Source organism: Centroberyx gerrardi, chromosome 4 (genome assembly GCF_048128805.1).
Source record: "Centroberyx gerrardi isolate f3 chromosome 4, fCenGer3.hap1.cur.20231027, whole genome shotgun sequence".
Classification (NCBI taxonomy): Eukaryota; Metazoa; Chordata; class Actinopteri; order Beryciformes; family Berycidae; genus Centroberyx; species Centroberyx gerrardi.
Genome location: NC_136000.1, coordinates 12,645,028 through 12,666,125, shown reverse-complemented (window position 1 = coordinate 12,666,125; position 21,098 = coordinate 12,645,028). Strand labels below are relative to the sequence as shown.

At 42.6% G+C, this 21,098-nt stretch overlaps 1 protein-coding gene across 1 annotated transcript; it reads left to right on the top strand.

Moving 5' to 3' along the window:
- The first annotated feature begins 5,611 nt into the window (after nt 1-5,611).
- On the top strand, nt 5,612-17,995 carry LOC139909526 (potassium/sodium hyperpolarization-activated cyclic nucleotide-gated channel 3-like). Its single transcript, XM_071896667.2, has 8 exons — nt 5,612-6,267; nt 10,639-11,062; nt 11,845-12,006; nt 12,427-12,645; nt 13,585-13,731; nt 14,519-14,759; nt 15,616-15,780; nt 16,443-17,995. The coding sequence occupies exons 1-8, from the start codon at nt 5,612-5,614 to the stop codon at nt 17,993-17,995; spliced, it is 3,567 nt and encodes a 1,188-aa protein (XP_071752768.2).
- The last annotated feature ends 3,103 nt before the right edge of the window (nt 17,996-21,098 follow it).

Genomic DNA, 21,098 nt, shown 5'->3' with positions numbered 1-21,098 from the left:
CAGCGGCTACATGGACGAGATTTGCTGGCAAAACAAAATCATTGCTGATTTTGTTATTTTCATAGGATTTGTTGACGGTAAGCAATGCATTAAAAAACACCGGCCTTATCCTTTAAAGGAAGGCAGTGGAATGAAGGTGTGAGTTTTAGGGACTTTTGCAACTCGTTCCGGTCACTAGAGGCAGCGCACTGGAATGAGTGGCGGCCAAAAGAGGTGCAGACTTTGGGGATGGTCATAGTTATGAGTTATGAATTTGTTCCTTAAGGTTACGGTTCTTTGGATAGCCAGCCCCTTAACAACTTAAAGGACAAATTTACGACTAAATTTCAGCATGCAAATAAAGTCTTCCCTACGCCCTTACTATCCAGAGTTTTTCTGCCCACATAGAATATCTGTGATGTTACTGCGATGTGCGGCTCCAGTGAGATTACATGTGAAAACATGTGAAAAGGTGACTGTGAAAGAAACCCAGGGTGATTTCCTGCAGGGCTGTAGCTGCGTTTTCTAGTTCAAAATGAATAGGAATACCACAAAATAACAGTTAAGTGGATGTGAAAGGTTAAACATCCATCAGTCATCACACATCTAGTGTGATGACTGATGTGTGATTGTGGTGCAATTATCTGCAAACAAAGTCCAATACGATGAAATAGGTTCACAGTGTTCATAATTGACCCTGTTCCATTTGGACGGTAAACCATTTTCAAGCTGTACCTGCCAAGCAATGACAATATTGACACTTACTGATGGTCTTACATTGATTTTAACCATTTTATAATTTTACACAGACATAAGATATGAAATAATTGCTCACAGACATTATTCTCCAGTCTGATTCTGCCTCAATGAAGCCATGAACAGCAGTGGGCAGCACACAACACATTATTGCTGCCAAATAAATTGCAGCAGTCCACCAAAGGGGGGCAGTGTTTATCGGGCCTGCTGGCGGCACCATTGTCCAGTAAAATGGAAAATCAGGACTTGATACAATAATGCAGGCAAGCTGTTTCAGTGATGGGCTTTAGGAAACATTTCCTATGACTTATCTGTTTTAGTGAGTCAGAATAATGACAGCTTGTAATGTGTTTTCATATCTTTAGAGTAGTCTGTTGATGATATGGGCCTCCCATGCCATCTGTTGTCCATTTCCATTATGTACCTAAATATCCTGTCTTGCATTAATATGTCAGAATGGGAATCAAATAGCAGTAGAGGTATAATTCACTGAACCTGTTGCTAGAACAAAGAGAAACCCATGACTCTGTGTTCTCTGGCAAAACCAAACCACTGGAAACAAGAAAGATCACAACTCTTACCAAAATAATTTACAGCTTTATTTTGAAGGTTTCACCCTGTAGCCTTACTTTTGACTGGTTTTACCCTGAATGATATCGGCCTCATTAACAAACTGATTACAGCTACTTAAGCTGCTTCAAGTGGCGATCAATTTTTATGTGTACATATTCATGAAACGTAAATGATGCAGCATAATCCACTGATTAAAAAAAGCTTTTAGTGACAGTGGGAGCAAAGCCCGTGACATGTGAAACCAGCATGATAACAGCATATAAATGTACAGTGATCAACAGGTCGGTGCCTATTAGATGTACAGTGTTTAATGACAAATTGGTAAATGATATATTTATCATGTAACACCTGATTGAAATTGTCTGTTGTTCCTTGTTCCTTAAGAAGTATGGAAAAACCACATGAATTTCACTTGCTATGACGTGTTTCACATGTGACATTTTGTGATATATTATCACATGTGAGGGGATCACATGTAAAGTACATGTTTTGGTATGTGACACCATCAAAATTACACAAGTGGAATCATGTAAGCACATGTGATGATGGCATATTTTCACACATGAACATGTAATGGGAAGGTAATCGTATAAGCATGTGAAAAACAAACATGACACTGTATCTTCATGATTATAATAATCTGTATAAATCAACCTTATAATTTAAAGAGAAACAATGATCAACTGCATTGGGATGGAATCTCAGTTGGCTGCAGTGTAAACAGGTAACAGCAACATCCTGGGTCCGAATCTGGTCTGGAAGCTTCTGGAACCTTCTGTCCTTCCTGTCTCTCTCTCTCAACTGTAAATTATAAATAAACCGTAAAATAAACCCTGGTTTTTAAGGTTTTATGCTTGCTTGTGCAAGGAGAATGTGGATGGGTTTTACATGGAATTCGCATGTGCGATTCCACACGTTATCACATTTGATTTGTTCCAAAAACACATGTTAGAAGTCCCATGTGACATGCACTAACCACATATGAAATCACAGAGTTTTTTCACATGTGGATAGCACATGTCACATGTGAAAAAATGCATTAAGTAAAGTTAAAGTATTGTGTATAGGAGTATCTTGACAATATAAATAGTAGACTATTGGCTTTGTTTGAGGTCTGATGAATTTACATTTGGATTTGGTTACTGCACATGATGAAATATCCCATATTATAGCTATGGCAAAAACAATCTATTTGCCCATGGCAATAGGCATAACACCATATGAAATTGCTATATTGATTAAACCAACTCAGTGAAGCTTGCAGGAAATCATAAAGCAATAACATAACACTACATATTCACTGTGCTGTCACACTAAAAAAGTATATGTTTCAAAACATAATCAGAAATAACTTTGCCACCAAAATTAACCTTTCACTGATTTACTATTTATTTTATTATTTTAACAGGGAAGTATTGTATTATTTTTCTATATGACTGAAAATGTCTCGTTCAGGGAAGGAATGAAACATGGCAGGCACACCTACAATATTGATTCAGACTAATTTAACAGCCCATACTCCAGGGAATAGATGACTAAATCGGCTGTAGCCTGACTGTTTGAGTGTAATTGTTATAGTTTGTTGTTCAGGGGCTGTAGAAGGGTCTGGGCTCAGAGAAGTGTCTGACATCAACATGACAACCACTGGACTGCCTCACAATCCTCCCATTAAATGGTAGAAATAGTTGACAAATCCACCATTAACAACAAGGGAAGTATCGAGCATTCTGCATTGTGGAACTACTGCATTCCCTAACTCTTCATTCAATAATGACTAAGACCTTCCTCCAACACTCAAGGTAGGCTCAAGGCTCAAGGGTTGTGCCCAAGATGTGGAAATGTAAGTTATAAGCAATAACAAAGTAACATAAAATAATTCCTCAGTCCACTTTAGATGATTAAGTAAAGTAAAATGTTAACAGCTTGGCCAAAATCAATGTAGTAGCCTGCTCTGCATTAGTGAGATGATGTGTTTTCCTCCAGAGTAAGAAACAAACGGCACTGAAGATAAACTCATGTGAATACTGCTCTAAATTTGATGAGCTTCACCTGAACCTGGCCAAATAGGACTATATGGCAAAGTTTGAGTTTTAAACATGTAGGCTACTATTTAATTTAATAAGATTAAGACAATGTATGATAGGGCCTAGATTAATGTTTTGGTAGATAACAGTGCTGTCATCATTAGTTGTTAGTGAGATTGCTGACTGAAGCAACACCACACTGTTCTCTTGCATAAGTGTGCAATTTCATAAAAATATAAATAAATCTGCATACTTAATAAGATTTGATGTTTTTTTGGACCTCTTCTGTGCGTACCTCATCCTATAGTTTTTATGCTATAAGTTTCATACTTAAAATATGCTGAATTACTTGTATAAGTTTGCCATGACTTTTCTATATGGTTCATATATGGACATATACAGTTCATATATTAAAATGTGCAAAATGTTACGTATACTGAGCTATTTCATAAAATTTGCATAAACTGAGTTATGACGGATTTTGGTTGTTTTGGACCTTACTTCGACACGTAGGCCTAACTATATAGTTCATTTAGGCTACTTCCTGAACGACCTAACACCGTAGCAAACACCAGGTAGCACCCTAGCAACCACACAGAAACACTCTGGCAACCACCTAGAAACAATCAATAGACATGAGAGATGTCAATCACGTGTTTTGACTGACATCCCTCAGTAAGTTTGAGGTGCTGAGCTGGAGGCTTGTTTATAGGCTACTTAATTTAACACGTCAAGTATAGGCTAGTTATGATGCTGTCTGCTTTTTTTTTTTTTTTTTTTTTTTTTAAACAAAATCATACTTAACAGCTTTTCAGCTTCCAGCAGTCCCACGCATTTTCCTCAGGAAATGCTTTTCTAATATTATTAGGCTATTAGTAGGCTAGTAGTAGGCTAATAGTAGTACAATGTGGTTTCTAAATGCTCTTATTTTTTTTTTTTTTTTACTTTATCAACTCTTGCAAATGAAAGAATACTGATAAATGCAACTGTTTTGTATCCAAATGAAAATACACTTTTTGATAATTATAGGCCTACACAACTATATAAATAAATGGCTAGGCTAATAAAAGGACAGATATTTAGAATTCATTGAATATTTGTTTAAACATTTGGCCTACATTTATTATTGAAGTCTTGTTATTAGTTCATAACCTATAAATATAGCCTACCTGTAAAATGTAGCCTACATTTAGCCCAGAAAATGATCCTATTTACAGTCAGTCAACAAGTCAATTCATTCTCTATGGAGCTGTAAGCTATAAGGGTGGAGGGGGTGAGCGGGGGTCAGGCAAAAGTATAACATTTGATCATCTGTCTCTGAATTATTTACTTCAATCAGCTGTTTTGAGTTGTTTTTGCAACTTAGTTAGGCCTAAGTGAACTGCAGTATTGGCCTATAAGTTATTTTATGTTTTATGTTTCACCTACTTTTTTAAATTTTATTTTATTTATTTGTTTTTGTGCTTCAGACCTCAATGTCAAACCAACTGTAGCCTACAAACATGCAAATGGAATTAACGGACAGATATTGCCATCAATTTCTCTAATTAGTGAATATGCATGGCTGCAGAGCCCGCCGTGTTGGGACCGTGATCACGAACGCAAGTGATGCACTAAGAACTGACAGTGAATGTTGTAGATATGCAGCCTTACTAAACTATTTAACCACCAACTCCACGAGGCTGGATCGCATCCTTGAATCATCCCCTCGGTGTCCTGACTGGGTGGGGTGAGCGCATGTGCCATCCTGGCTCCTATGGCAACCCGATAGATTAGCTCCATTAATATTCACGTTATTAGAAAGCAGGATGATGATGGATCAGTGATGTCAGCGCTCTTTGAATGCTGGTACCGTCTGCGTGAATGTGTGTCATCATTTTCTAGTGACAGAGAGCTCCGATATTTTGGGTAGGAGGAGATCATGCTTTGTCATTGAGGTCCTCAGCAGCATTCTCCCACTCCGGCACGTCCGACGCTCAGCATGCTGCATCCTGATGCGCTCTCATCTACACTGTTTGGGGATACCTGGATTTACATGCGTTTCCCGTTCACTGTTTTTACATGACTGTCGGACTGAAGCGGCCACGTATTGTTGACGCATCTCAATGTTTGAACCGGGGGAGAGAGGCACGTCCCAAGTGTCAAATAAGATACGACCTGTCCTGCGGATGCGCCGTCACTGTTTTGCCTCCAGTGCCACCCTAAGTGTATGAGATTCATGATTCATCTCTCTGTTTTCACGGGTTATCCTTAGAGCGCATCTCTTTTCTTTCTCCAAAATGGAAAGATTTCAATCTTCCATGCGCAAACGGCTGTACAGCTTGCCGCAAAACATTGGGCAAAAACCCTCTGTGATTGACGAAGGAGAAAACGGCGACAAGGACACTAAGAGGAAAAGTATTCGGCTAAAACATTTGCCCTCTCCGTCTCCTGCAAGCAGTTGCAAAAGCATTGAGGAGGCCAGGAGCGGAGACTTGGACAGGGACGTTACCGTGAAGACCAACTTGAACGGAGACTGTCGCTTGTTTAAAGGCAGCATCTCTTCCATCACCGGGCGACATCCTCTCGGGTCAGACCCGGCTGAGCAGCGGCGCCTCATCCCCGAGGCAGATGCCGGTGTCAGCGAGAGTTCCCCCGGTGAACACGGCCCCGGGGCCCAGCAAGGGGCCATGGGTGGCCGGAGCGGCGCGACCGCTCGAGCATCTGTGTTTGACCAGTCAAGTTTCATCAAGTTGGAGGGTTCAGAGCAAATCATACCTGAAGACGACAGGCTGTACCAAGCCGGCTTCATGCACCGGCAGTTTGGGGCAATGCTTCAACCGGGAGTCAACAAGTTCTCCCTGCGGATGTTAGGGAGTGAGAGGGCCGTGGAGCATGAGAGAGAGCGAGTAAAGTCTGCTGGGTTCTGGATTATCCATCCTTACAGTGATTTTAGGTAATTTGTGTGCAGAAAACCTTTCTTTACTTGCACTTGTCCCTTTAGAAGTCCTGCAGTAATCATGTGGGGATACTATTGGAAATAGCATAGCAAAACTCCAATATTTGTATAATATCCTCTAGAAATATGACAGTTGTACCATAGGAGATAGAAAATATAAAGTATGATAAGCTCACTATAAACTTAATACTGAGTAGGCTATCACAGACACACATTAATTGTAATATTATAGTGATTTTTCGTTAAGGGTTAAACAAAATAGACCATTGAGAGCATTATGATCATATTATGATACCAGCTTGATAATCAGGAGTCTGAGCTGGTGCAGAATAGGTGTATCATGCAGAAAAAGTTGAATGAGCCTGAGTAATCCATGCAGCTTCTTGAATAGATGCTTTATTTGCTGAAAATGACTCTAGCCTTCTCCACAGACTGACTTCACCGCTCTTACAGGCCATTCTTACAGGCTAACATTTGATGCATGGTAAAGGATTTGACTAGCATGCAAAATCCTCTTACAGGCACATTGACAGTCAACTTATATCCTTTTCCCAGTTTTGCTTGGTCTGGAGAAATGTGTGTGTGTGTGTGTGTGTGTGTGTATGAATCACACAAGAATATATGGGGATCTAATCAACATAAAGCTTTGTAAATTGTCTGTACATTAGCTGCTCTATCAGTGAATTAAGTCTGTGCATCAAACTAAGCCAAGCAGTAATTCCCTAATTTGCCAGCCACACTGTGTGTGTGTGTGTGTGTGTGTGTGTGTGTGTGTGTGTGTGTGTTTGTGTGTGTGTGCTCGCGTGCATGCATGCGTGTGTGTGTGTGTGTGTGTGTGTGTGTGTGTGTGTGTTTGTGAGCCATAGGATCTCCATGTTCTACATTTCATTGCACGATGCATACAATCCAGCGTTCTGTTCATCACCGCCATAAAGGGATTTTCATAACATTTAACCTTGAGGCTCGCTCTCATCATATTTTCACCGGCCAGTTGTACGCCGATGTGTGTCACTGCAGTTTTTTTTCCACTCATCTGAATTACACTTTTTTATCATTTAGCGAGGGCAATGGATTACAGAGAGTGCATCAGGGGCTTGGAAATGGGGTAATCAAAATAGGGTAACATGACCATTCAAGATATTAGAAGCACACATCAGTGGAGATTATTACAGCACAATTAGTCTAATGGAGCAGAGATGGTGTGGATGGGGAGGGGACACACTCGCAAACACACAGCACACACAGAGAGAGAAAGAGAGAGATTGAAATGAAAATGATGTTGTGAGGAATCAAGACGGCCAGCTGTTAACTCTGCGGTACGTTTGAGGTGTCATTACTTTGTGCTTTGTTTGGGTCACACCTCCCAGCTGAGCAGGGACGGGATTTGGTACCTGGTTTGGGCTGAAGGTGAAAGGTTTAGCCTACAGATCCCGTTTCAAGTTACGTGTCCCGCATGTGACCTATAAACTTTTGTCAGCATTAAAGGTTATTTTTGGTCCTGGCTTATAAAATACTATTAAATTAAGTGTTGCCACCAGTCTTGTCCTTTAAACAACTAACTTCAACCCCTGGCATCTGTAACAGTGGCGGACTGACAGGTTTTTTTACACTGTAACTCTGTTATTTCTATCATACGTAACTGCTGTCTTTTATTAAAGGTTTCACTGGATAGAGCAGCCAGCATACTGAACTGGCACACAGTGTAAATATGGTTAATATGATTGCTGGTCAGCCGGAGCCACAGTACAGGTGTGTGTTAAGCCACTGAGCTGAACGCAGGCTGTTGTGCTTCGACTGCGCTCTGGCAGCAAGAGATAAGTATCTCTAGTACAAATGTGATCCCCTTTTCAGCTGTCCTGATTGATCTAAGCTCCTTTTTCATTTTAAGCCTTTTTGTGTTCACTTTGCTTGTAACTCCTCTCTCTGCGCTCTCATGCTCTTTGACATAGTTGCACTCTGACCCAAATAAGGCAAGATTCCTCTCCCTGGACCGATGGAGCTATTACTCTATACTTCTGACCCTACGACAGTCAGCTTTATTTTGATGGTAACACCAGATTACATTGGCAAGTTGGATGTCCACGGCCAGAGTTGGAGAATGGTGTTTTGTAGGCTGAACGCTGCATGCACAGTCAGCTGAAGTGCGTACTGGGTGGGCTGCAGGGGACAGCAGTAATGCACTGTCCCTTTTTTTTTTGGCCCAGCTGTTCCAGTGCTCTGCAGCACAGTGACGTGTGCAGAGCGGTAATGCTAACTACTCAACATCTGGCTGATGGGAGCTGACTCCTGGAGATGACATGGATTCCCGGGAGATAACGGTGGATTTAGCCAGAGAGGGGAAGTGCAATTAGGACCAGTGTGTCACCGCAGAGACAACAGGCAGATGAACAGAGGAATGCAAATGCTTTGTTTGGCAGAGAACAACAGAAAGCTGATTAGAACAAATGGCCACCCTGCCCTCGCTGCTTTGCTCTTTTTGTGATGTTCTCCCGTGGAGGCTGGGTATAAGTAATTACAATATGTTACGCTGTATTCAAATCTCTCTTTCTAGGTTATGGTATAGTCATACCTCTACTTTCACTCGCCTCTCTCCTCTTTTCAGTGTGCGTAGAGGAACACAGAGAACATCGCAGTGTCAGAAACGCAGCACAGTTCCCCGTGGCTTTATTAGTTGAGTCGTTAATGAGAGGTTTGTGAGATCCAGAGACATCAGCACCACATCCTGCTCTCATCCAGTCAGATACTCCACTTCTCTCCCAGTCAACCAGCATGGAGCTCAGCAGTCACTGAAGTATAAAATCACACCTGGAGACAAGATGCTGAGGTGTTCGTTCAATCAGCGCTTTTTCACAAGCCTGCATGTCTCCCGCTGATTAATATTCTGTGTTCTTGAATGTAATGAGGGTTGGGATCATTTAGAGTGGCTATGCTGTGTCACATGTCATAAGTAGCCTTTACTGGTGTAATGCATGCGTCCTCATAGTGCCGCCTCTGGAGGCCGCTGACTTTTGCTCCCCCTGCAGTCCATGCCGGCCTGTAGGTGTATCAGGCTCCTGCTCCATCGATCAGTGGTTAATTAGAGCGCTGGAACGGACCGGACACGCAATCTCACACGCGTGCATGCTTTCTGTTTCGCACCTCACACACACACACACACACACGCACACACACACTCAAGATGGTAATTGGTAAACAAACACGTTCCATGTGTTGCCTGGCCTTTGTGTAGCCAAGTTGTGTGTTTACTTTGAACTGTGAAGTGCTCTGATATGGATTCTGTTGCAATATCATCATTATCAGCAGTTAGATTGAGAATTGTAAGCAAAATCAAAGGAATAAAGACATCTGGCACCCTACTACAGAATAGTGCTACAATACTGAATAGGACTATAGTAAACAGAATAGCTGAAATAACTGGAGAAGGTGTCAAATGGCTCGACTTACACAGTCTATTTCTAGTATAGTCTATTGTAGCTGGCTGTAATCTACCTGACCTGCAAATGATATTTAGAAATATGTTGAAAATAATTTGAAATGATTTGACTTTAAGAATAATGTAAACACAACTACAAGCAACCCTTTCTTCAATTCATAAAATTACAGATGAAATCGAATATACTGGTACTGATACTTGAGGATTTAGCAATTAGTTGTGACAATCAATATTTCCTCATGAGAATTTCAACTGAATTCTAATAAGCCATTTTCTCTTCCCTGTGGTAAGAAGCCCAAGCTGGAATTGCATTATAGTGCCACCTTTGTTTTCCAGCATCACCCCATTATTAGATTTGTTAATGTTTATTTCATGTTTTAACTATATGTTCAAATGGTTTGTTTACATTGGGTTTTATAAAGATTATTTTTCATTTTCAGCTCCTACTCTTGAAGAAAAGTCATAAGTGATTCCCCAAATACACACACACACACACACGCACACGCACACACACGCACACACACACACACACACACACACACACACACACACACACACACACACACACTAGTCTACCATTTAACTTATGGAGATCCCAGACTACTGAATATCATTGCCCTTTAGTTTTATCAAGTTTCTTGTCATTGAAAGCCCAGTAATGCATGCAGTCTCCTAGAACTCACTAATGTCTACTGTACTTCTTTTTTAAAAAAATGCCTCTTGAGTTTGTTTGACTCACATAATGTAGTTGTGTATAAAATGTTGCATTTGTTTGGTGAAAAATATAATTACAAATCAACAAATCAACAAACAATGAAACAATGACCTGCCACACTGCTAGATGCCATGGATGGAAACAGGTGCCCGTTACTGTAAATGTATTGATATTTGGCTATGGATCTGACTGAAAATACTGAACTCGCTCTGTGTTTCAGGTTCTACTGGGACCTGATCATGCTGCTGCTGATGGTGGGGAACCTCATCATCATCCCCGTGGGCATCACCTTCTTCAAGGACGAGCACACGCCGCCCTGGATCGTCTTTAACGTGGTCTCCGACACCTTCTTCCTCATGGACCTGGTGCTCAACTTCCGCACGGGCATCGTCAAGGAGGACAACACGGAGATCATCCTGGACCCGCAGAAGATCAAGATCAAGTACCTGAAGAGCTGGTTTGTGGTGGATTTCATTTCCTCCATACCTGTGGACTACATCTTTCTCATCGTGGAGACACGCATCGACTCGGACTTTTACAAGACGGCCCGCGCCCTGAGGATCGTCCGCTTCACCAAGATCCTCAGTCTGCTGCGGCTGCTGCGCCTCTCTAGACTCATTCGCTACATCCACCAGTGGGAAGAGGTAGATCCTGCAGGGAAAAGCTGTGTGGATCCTCACATCAGACTTCACACTAGCTGATAGCACACGACTATAACTCCATGGATTATTTCAAAGCGTTTTACAATGCTCTCACACGCTCATCCGAGGGAAATATATACTATGCTAGTTACTCAAGTCTCATGGTACCAGATCTTTGTCATATGAGACTTCACTTGCACTAGCTGATTGCTAATTACATTGTAACCTTGTGTGGATTATCACTTTTTTTGCTTTCATAACTAGTTCAGCAAGGGGAAATACATACTACTGCTCTTTATACAAGTCTGGTAGCCTTACAGTTAATTTCTAGGTTCTCTTTTGATTGGTCTTAGTTGCATGATAGTCCTACTATATCACCCTGCCAGTGCACACACACACACACACGCACTCTCTCTCACACACACACGCACACACGCACAGACACATAAACACTCACGGTCAACTCAGTTTGGAAAGAATGGATATTTCCCTGCATGATCTTTTTTTTATAATTCCAACCAAGGTTATATCCCCCATGGGCCATTATGCTTGCAGATGATTACACAACATTGAAATAGCCTTTGGTGGTATGGTGGTCTATAGAAGATTAAGAACAATGTGGTCTGGTAAAGGACTCCTATTGCCATTGGCCCACATGGCACCTACTGCATGTTTCAAATCCCCTGATTGCATGAGAGCAAATTGAAATTTTATAGATTTATTTACTAAGGGAGATGTGTTTTGTTGTTTAGGTTCCATTAATGCTGATAATCTCTGTGTCACAGGTTTTCCACATGACCTATGACCTGGCCAGCGCCATGGTGCGCATCATGAACCTGATTGGTATGATGCTGCTGCTGTGCCACTGGGACGGCTGTCTGCAGTTCCTGGTGCCCATGCTGCAGGACTTCCCCGCTGACTGCTGGGTCACCAGAAACAAGATGGTTGTAAGTGGATTATTCATGAGCCAGACAGCATCCCAATGTGTCCCTTTCAAAACCACGGCATAATAATAACCAGTAATTGTTAATAAATATGCTTTATTGATGCAGCCCTTACGAATACAGTGTTGCATTGTGCTTTATAAATAATAAAATAGCCATAAAAGCCAGACAGTACTTAAAATAGGGTTACACAACAAAAATACAGGGCAATACAAGAGCAATAATATAAGTACTGTAAGCAAGCATATGTTTTATGGGCGATTTAAGCCTAAGCTCCTCAGTTCGATGCTCCAAAGCCTTGGGACCTGGACAGCAAAGGCCTGGTCGCCTTTAGCCTCCATCTCAGCCTTCAAAATCCTTCTGTGGCATATTATGTATAATCACAGACTCTCTCTTCCCTTTTGTCCTCCTTCTCCCCTGCAGAATGACACTTGGGGACAGCAGTACTCCTATGCCCTGTTCAAGGCCATGAGCCACATGCTGTGCATCGGATACGGCCTGTACCCCCCTATAGGCATGGCTGATGTGTGGCTGACCATCCTCAGCATGATTGTGGGCGCTACCTGCTTTGCCATGTTCGTAGGCCACGCCACTGCACTCATTCAGTCCCTGGACTCATCCAGGAGGCAGTACCAGGAAAAGGTGCGTGTTCTTCCCATGCGTGGCAGATATTTGTGGCAGAAAGTTTACGTTCTTTAAGTCTAGAAGAGTGGAAATGCACAATAAATGGAATCAGTGATCACTATTGTGTGCAGTATGTGGTGAAAGGGTATAGTAGTGTGTACGTCAGAGAAAGCACCTCATCCAGGAATGTAGTGGAGAGTAAACCCAGTTTTTTAGGCTGACATAAAACTTAACAACTTAAATTCATAGTGTGCATCATAGTAAGTAGTATCAAAATGATGTCAGATATATCAGGATAGGGTCTTCTAAGGGAAACAGCATAAATTAATGTTTTTCTGAAAATATAATAGATTTTTGTTTATATTGGTGGATGTTAGCCTTCATCATCTTCATCACCTAGTGGAAGTCATAGTTTACGCACCTTTTTATTTACCATTACATCATTGACCTCATTGCACTGGTGTTGGGTACTGTGACAGGCGTCAATTACTGAATCTTGATTAATAAAACAGAAACAGACAGTGGGGAGAGGCAGGAGGTCTGTAAATAAAGAGGCTGAAGGCCTGAAATAAAAGTGAAAATAAAGAGAGAGAGACAGCAGGACATAACATATACAGGTTGGGCACACTGACTGTTTTTATGGGGCTTGCATAGCTGGTAGATTGTACACTCCCAAGGGACACAGTAGTTAATGTTATTAGCTGCAGCCTGCAGAGCGCAGCTGTATTCATCAGATGGAGCAGAGGCACAGCATTGCAGTGTGGGAAGGTTTCACAGATGGCCTGACAGTTGACTCTTAACCTAATGAGCAACATTCAGGTCAACCTCTCAGCCAACACATCAATAAATTTAATACACTCATTTGACTTTGCCTTATGGATAGATGCAAATGTATTTATTGCTTGGAAACTGGTCATTTCTAATAAGTGGACTAATCCGTCTTCATTGTCCCTGCAGTATAAACAGGTGGAGCAGTACATGTCCTTCCACAAGCTCCCTGCCGGCATGCGTCAGAGGATCCACGACTACTACGAACATCGCTATCAGGGCAAGATGTTCGACGAGGAAAGCATCTTGGAGGAACTGAACGAACCGCTGCGAGAGGTCAGAGCTCATCCACCTGCATGGTCACTGCCTTGATAATGAGCCACGCTGCTGCTTCCTGAGTCATCATAATGTTGGCTGCCGTGTCAATATCCATCACCTTAATGATGAGAACAAGAAATTCTGTCTCTCATCTGATTTTTTTTCTCTTTTTTTTTTTTTTCAGAAGAGTTTTGAATTTTTTGTATTACGTTTTATGATTCTCAGTAGTAAATATTTGAATAATGAATTAAGGAAGTAAGCCACTTTGTTTCTAAATGAAGAGTTTCATTCCAAAATGTGATGTGCACCATTAGAAAACGCCGACACCTCCTCTAAATGATGGCTGAGTCCATGTCCAAGTAAAGTCCAAGTAAAGTCCATTGTGAGAAACTATTTAAGGAGACATCTTAAGACCTTTACTTACAAAATATTTCTGTTTGCAAGGATAGAATCATCTGTCAAATATTGACTGATGAAATTTAGGAAGCAAAATATATCCAAAATGTAAAAATAGTGTTTTGGAACGAAACCCTTGAAATGGTTTATTGATGGTTTAAACTTTTGTGTAGTCAAATGTGGCCTTTCCACTGTGCATGATAACATGTTTAATGTAATCTGATTAGTAATGCCTGGAGACTGTATGAGCAAAGACAAGATTTCCCTCAGGCCCTATTAACAGTTCACTAATCTGTAAACCACCCGGCTTTGTTTTTCACTGAAGTGTACACAGGTATAATGATAATCACCCATTTGTGTTGCGAGGGTTTTTTCTCAGCTTGTGTCAAGAACCTGTCTGTCTTTGCAGGAGATCATCAACTTCAACTGTCGAAAACTGGTGGCCTCCATGCCTCTGTTTGCCAACGCCGACCCCAACTTTGTGACCTCCATGCTGACCAAGCTGCGCTTCGAGGTCTTCCAGCCCGGGGATTACATCATCAGGGAGGGAACCATCGGCAATAAGATGTACTTCATCCAGCATGGGGTGGTCAGTGTCCTCACCAAGAGCAGCCAAGACACCAAGCTGTCCGACGGCTCGTATTTTGGAGGTAATGCCCGCGCACAACAGGCTGTGGGCGTACCAGTATACTGTAGAAGAGCTGGCAGATGGGCAGTTTGAATGTGTGTGAAGGAGTGCTCTTATCAGTCTGATTTGTTCTGATTTATTTTGCTGGGACATTCAGCAGATTAACTTCTGTGACTATTACAGATAGGAAAATTGTCTGCATCATCTCCTTAAAAGGGCTTGGGATTTAGAAGACAACAGCTTTGTGATCTTTGTCTCCCACCTTGGGGTTTTCCATTGTTAACACTATATTTAAGCTTTGAGTAAAGTAAGACCAACACTCAGGGCAAAGGAAATATTTAAGAAATCTCATACATGTCATGTTTTCACAGTATGATAAATAGGTTAAATCGATAAACACAATAAAATCGAGACGGGGGAGGGAGTGTATGTGTGTGTTTGTGTGCTTATCCTCAATATGTCTGTCCTGGAAAATACATCTACTTTTAAAAATGGAGCATTATTTTATTTTTCTGATCTGGCAGGACAGATGAGGTCAGAACAAACTGTAAGCTGCAGAAATTGCATTAAGTGCTCCATCTGTGGAGTTCAGAACCATGGCTCTTTTTGTTTTATCATCTTACGCTAATAATGAATCTTTTGCCTTTCCTTTTATGAATGGGCCTCAAAAGATCTAAATAAGGTTGTAATGTATAGCAAAAACATAATATAAAGTGGGGGTGGGATCGTTACTGTACTGCATTCAGTATAACATTTGCCATAATATATTATGCCCCCTATTTCTTTAATCCTTAATCTGACATGCACACAGTATGTTAAAAAGAAATGGTAATAATAATGGTCTAAGGAATGTGCTTTTTTATTCCCCCTCCCTGCAGAGATTTGCCTGCTGACTCGAGGCAGAAGGACGGCCAGCGTGAGAGCAGATAACTACTGCCGCCTGTACTCTCTGTCGGTGGACAACTTCAACGAGGTGCTGGAGGAGTATCCCATGATGAGGAGGGCCTTCGAGACCGTGGCTCTCGACCGCCTGGACCGCATCGGTGAGATAAAGCCTCTCTTCAGTCTGCCAGCCATATTGGACTGTAGTTTAGCACTTCACACATAAGAACAACCCGTAAGATATTGTGATACTATTTAAAACATGTGCATAGGATGCAGAGCACACATAATGATGTCTATCTGTCATGTCAGCACCTTTATACTCTGCTTTTAACAAAGGCAAGGCTATGTTGCTGCCCTGAGGTTGAAGCATTGTGTTAAAAATGTTTGTACTAACATTCAGGAGAAAAGCTGGGATTAGAGTGAAGATAACATGGGTTTACTCGTGGGTTACAGATAAGTGGGTTGCCACCACTATCAATTACAGTATGTGGACAGAGGAGACTACCAGACATGGAAGAGTCGACACAGCAAACATCATGACAGGCCCTCAAAAATACAAAGCATGTTTAGATGTAGTAAAATGTAAGATGTAAAAATATGTGGTTTTCATGGGAGTCTGAGAGCAGGAGACCAGTATGTACCACTTTGTGTTTGGCATTTACCTTGTTACCACAATATATTAATGACATTTATTAAAGTGACCTTATCTCAGGCAGAGCTGATGCCTGAGATGAATTCAAGCAGTGACTGGTAAGTTTTTATTCTCCACCAACCAACCCCCCTGTCTGAAGCTCCATTTCAATTTGTCTTTTTTCAACAGGGAAGAGGAACTCTGTTCTTCAACATAAAGTCCAGCATCACCAAAGTTCAGGCACGCTTAACTTCCAGGAGAGCGAGATCATCCAAAGAATAGTGCAACATGACCGTGACATGGCCCACTGCACCCAGCTGATCCAGACCAGCGCCGCCCCCGCTCCCCCCTCACCCACGCCGGTCATCTGGGCCCCGCTGATCCAGGCTCCCCTCCAGGCTGCTGCTGCCACCACCCCTCTGGCTCTGGCCTTGGCCCACCATTCCCAGCTGCCTCCCATCCTCTTTCACCACCCTCTGGCCCCGGGGTCCGGCTCCTTCAAGGACCTGTCTGGCCTTCCAAAACGAGTCCATATCGGAGCGAACGCGTCCAGCGGCTGCGGTTCAGGGCCCGGCTCTCCTGCCGGCTCCACCAAATTCCGCTCCGGGGTCGACACTCCTATACTGGCCTCCCTCAGGGCGCAGCATCTCTCCACTGCCACTATGTCGCCCACGCTGCCCTCCCAGCCCACCTTCACCAGCAATCTGGCCGCTCTGCCTCAGCTCCCACATCAACCTCAACCCCATCCTCTCCAGTCCGGCTTGGCTTCAGTCTTCCCCGTTAGCCAGGCCTCGCTCTCCTCTATCTGCACCGCCCAGCTTCACTCCCAGCCCCTCCATGGTGCTATGACCACCTCACCCCATCCAGCAGCTTTGCTCCAGCAGGCGGCGTCAGGGAGGCTGACAGGGCGATTCCCAGCCCCCTCCGCCTCCGCCATAAGCCCTCTGATCTCCAGCTCAGTCGGCCCCATCCTAAGCCAGCTGCAGCAGCCCTCTCACGCCAGCACTCAGCAGATGGGGTCCAGTCATGACAGAGCAGGCAGGACATCCAGTGGTCTGAGCCTCCACCATTTTCCCTTCACTACCAGCACCCACTCTTCCAGTGGATACGCGCCCGAGCAGCCGGTGGCTGGAGCCGGATTCGGGGCCTCGGCCTCCCTGGCACAGCACAGCCTGGCGGGCCTCCAGTCTGTTTTCCTGCCCCAGGTTCTGCCTGAGCACTCCGCCCTCGCCTCCCTGGCCCAGTATGGCTCTGGTGAGGCCACGCCCTGCTGCACCCCTCCAGTCCCCAGTCCCAACATCCAGAGCCCGGTGATGGGCAGGACTGGGTACCGCGGTGAGCTCCCCAGCACCATGGGCTCTCACAGCTCCCTGACTCCTCAGACCTCATGCCCTGCCAGGGTGGCCTGTACCCTCAAAGAGAGGGCCGAGTCCTCGGTGGATCTCTTTACCCAGGAAATAAAGACTATCTCAGGCTCTCACAGCTCCATACACCAGGAAAGGCCTTTGGCCATGAGCTGCTCCTCAGAGGGGTCGGGGGCAGCATTCAGCCCCTTCTCCTCCTCCAAGGCTGTCAGTAAACCCTACAGCCCTATCCCGGGACAGGCCACCCCCGTGAGTCGGACACAGTCAGGGCCTGAACCTCAGAACCAGTCCGTGGGCGTCCGCTCTCCCCACCCTCGATCCCCTGCTAAGATGTTAGAGACAGAACACAAACAGTCCAAACTTCCCTCCAACTTGTGAGGTTAAAACACACCCTCCTTTAATGCCTGAACTATGGGAAGATAATTTCCTCATCTGCATTGTTTTTACCACTACTTTGCTCATTTTTAAGTAGGAGGGTGTGTTATTCTAATCATATTGGAGATCAGTGGTTTCTTTTTTATTCAGAGTGAATGGATCATGGGTAGTAAGGGACAATGTTGGATATTTTTTTCTACAGGACATTGCTACTTTGAATATAGTAATAAAATCCAAAACCTATTGATGGATATATATATACAACCTCATGAAAATATCAATCGTTATATGTATTATATTATAACCACACTCTGTGATTTGTTATTTGTTATAGGTATTTGTTTAAACCCTCTTGTCCAGGCAATTTTGTGTAACCTTTTAGCCACACCCATTTAGTTGGAAAATTGTCAACAACTGTATCCAGTTTTGAATGAAACCAAAAATTGCTTTCCTTTTTATATCCTTTCTCACAGTTGAGTGTGTTGTGTGAATGTAAGGTTACCCTTAAGCGATTCAAGGAGAAACAGACTGTGCACTTTGCTCGTTTCAGAGATCACCTAGATGATGGTACGTCTTCCAAGATAGTGTTTCAGCAATATTGCACACCCAAATGGGTTTGGTAACACAAATCAGTTCGCATTCAAAAAAACTGAAGTAATGAATGTAATGTAATGTCATTCTGTCATAAGAGCGGGATATTTGCTTTAAAAATCCATCCTTGCGTTGGAGGTGAATGTGTTGAACATGAAGGCTATTTAACAATGGTGATTCTCATTCGACCATTGGGAAGTATAACTAGTTACGGTCTGTAAAAGGACCTGGCACAGAACGGTTGTTGACAGGGAGACAATGCACACATTTCCATCCTGTCCTTCCACAACCGCTCTGGCGTGTGGAGAGCCGCACAACTGATGCCAACTCATTTCAGTCTGAGGATAATGAAGGTGCAGCATATACACCTGAGCCAAGGTTTGTGTGCCATTAGCACTGTATGCAATAATCTGTGTTTTTTATGGGTATACAAAGGTACTGTGAATTGAAGCACTTGTCCTTTTCAATAGGGAGGAGTCAATGAATGAGATGGTCTTTAGTTAGATAGAGCAGAATAGAATTAAAGCTAGGTGATAATAAAGCAATTGTGGATAATCAAACATCCTAAAGCCAGCGATGCATTAAGATTGATCTGAATGTTTCTTGCACCAATCAAAGGGCTAAAAGCGGTTACTTGGACACATGGTTAACGAGAAACCCTGATGGGTCATATTGCTGCATATTTACCTCTTTCATTGTACATTATTTGATTGTAAAATTTGACATCTGTTGTTGAACAACTGCTGCTTGTGACGCTATGCTGAATCAATAAGAACTCTATCACTGATTGCTTTTTTTTTTTTTTTTTTTTTTTTAAGTCAACAAACCAGACCTATAAATATCTTAAATCCTGCTTCTTGTTAATAATTTCGTGTATTTAGATAATACCACTCTCCGGACCTCTGACCGGCCAGGGACTGAGATTAGCTGGTCAGCAGGTCACAACATGGAGGATCCTGTCCAGTGGCTTTAGCTGCCTGGTTACTGAACCTGAGGCTGAGGCCGGCTCTGACTCTGACCCCATGGGGAAGAGAGATACCATCAGTCACTAGCCAGTCACTGCCAATGGGCTCGATCAATCCCTCATTACTATTCTCCTCCAACCCCCCCACCACCTCAGCACCTGCAGAGACGCCGGCTTGAGTTGAATATTACATTACTTTGAGTGCATTCTACTTAATGTGGAGTGGGGCGGGGGGGGGGTTTCATCATTCATATCTATCTATTTATATATTTATTTATCATTTTGCTGCCTTTTAACCACCAAATTTAATGATTTCATCACCTATGTATGTTAGGCATATTTTATTTTAGCTATTGAATTCAATGCAATAAAATAACATATGGTCAAAGATGCTCTTTGTAACTGCTGATTTATTTTTAAGAGCAGCGCATATTGTGGCGTGAGGGAGAATCTGATCAAATGTTGAAGTCGCAGATTTTAAGCCGGATTATAAGTCATTTGTAACTGCATAGTGTCGTCTAGTGCCAGCATTCAAAATAGTCAGGATTATTATCTGCCATTTCTTTTCACTCGTCAATACAAAGAAAATTATCTGCCATGTACATGCAGTGACGGCTGCTGGATTAGATGCAGCTATACAATTTGTGACTTATGCAGAGTTTGATTTAAAAAAATAAATCTTTCCCCTGATCTTCTGTGTGAAAATGAAGCTTCCAGGCCGACCCAAAGCAAAAATACTCTTTTCATGTGTCATGCTGGACACATGGTATACAGACACACAGCCTTGATGTCTCTATAGTATTCCTCTAAAGCTCCACTAGATGGTGTAATTTGTGCTACAGGAGGACCAGACTAATGCATAGTGGCCCTACGTATGCAATATGTGGATTGTTTACTTTTAATTTTCATAAATGTTTGCGTCTACATTTTATTTCAAGCAACAAATTCAGTGTATGGTATATTTGTTAAAGCTTCATTTTTTCCCCAGTGCATTTTATAGAGAACTACGAATTTACCCCTAATTTCAAACATGGTGATCTAATGCTCGATAACACAGCTTTAGGTAGAAGTGTTACATCTGTATAGGGCTAGGGTAAGAGTATATTGTTGTCAAAAGTTGCTTTTTGCTATGTGTGTTCATGGAGTTGGAGTGGCTGAGTAAAGACACATGGCCTAAATATATCTTGACCTTCCCCCTCCCACTGGCCTCATTGTAATTTGGGGTTTCCCCTCCCACTGGTGGGGCCACGCTGTTGTTTTATTTAAAGGAGGGTGGGCAGACAACTGTCCTCATAAAGCATGCTTTCAGATAGATCGATTTCACTTATTTTGTACTCCCACTGTTCATACACAATCAAAAGTACACACAATAGCAGACAGACAGCAGGAAGACAACCAGCTTGTAAGTGTAATGCAATCCGTTGTAACATGGGTCACATACAGCATGAACAATAATGTAAAATGTGTTTTACTTGAATACTGGAATTGAGGAAATGCTACTCTTGTTATGGTATAATGTTGTGGTGAATAAGACAGGGAAGAAAAACACAG

Bases quoted from the DNA above. Each gene is read 5' to 3' on its own strand.
- LOC139909526 (XM_071896667.2), top strand. From the start codon at position 5,612: ATGGAAAGATTTCAATCTTCCATGCGCAAACGGCTGTACAGCTTGCCG. The intron at 12,007-12,426 runs GTAAGTGGATTA...TCTCCCCTGCAG, and splicing joins TCACCAGAAACAAGATGGTT to AATGACACTTGGGGACAGCA. The intron at 15,781-16,442 runs GTGAGATAAAGC...TTTTTTCAACAG, and splicing joins CGACCGCCTGGACCGCATCG to GGAAGAGGAACTCTGTTCTT.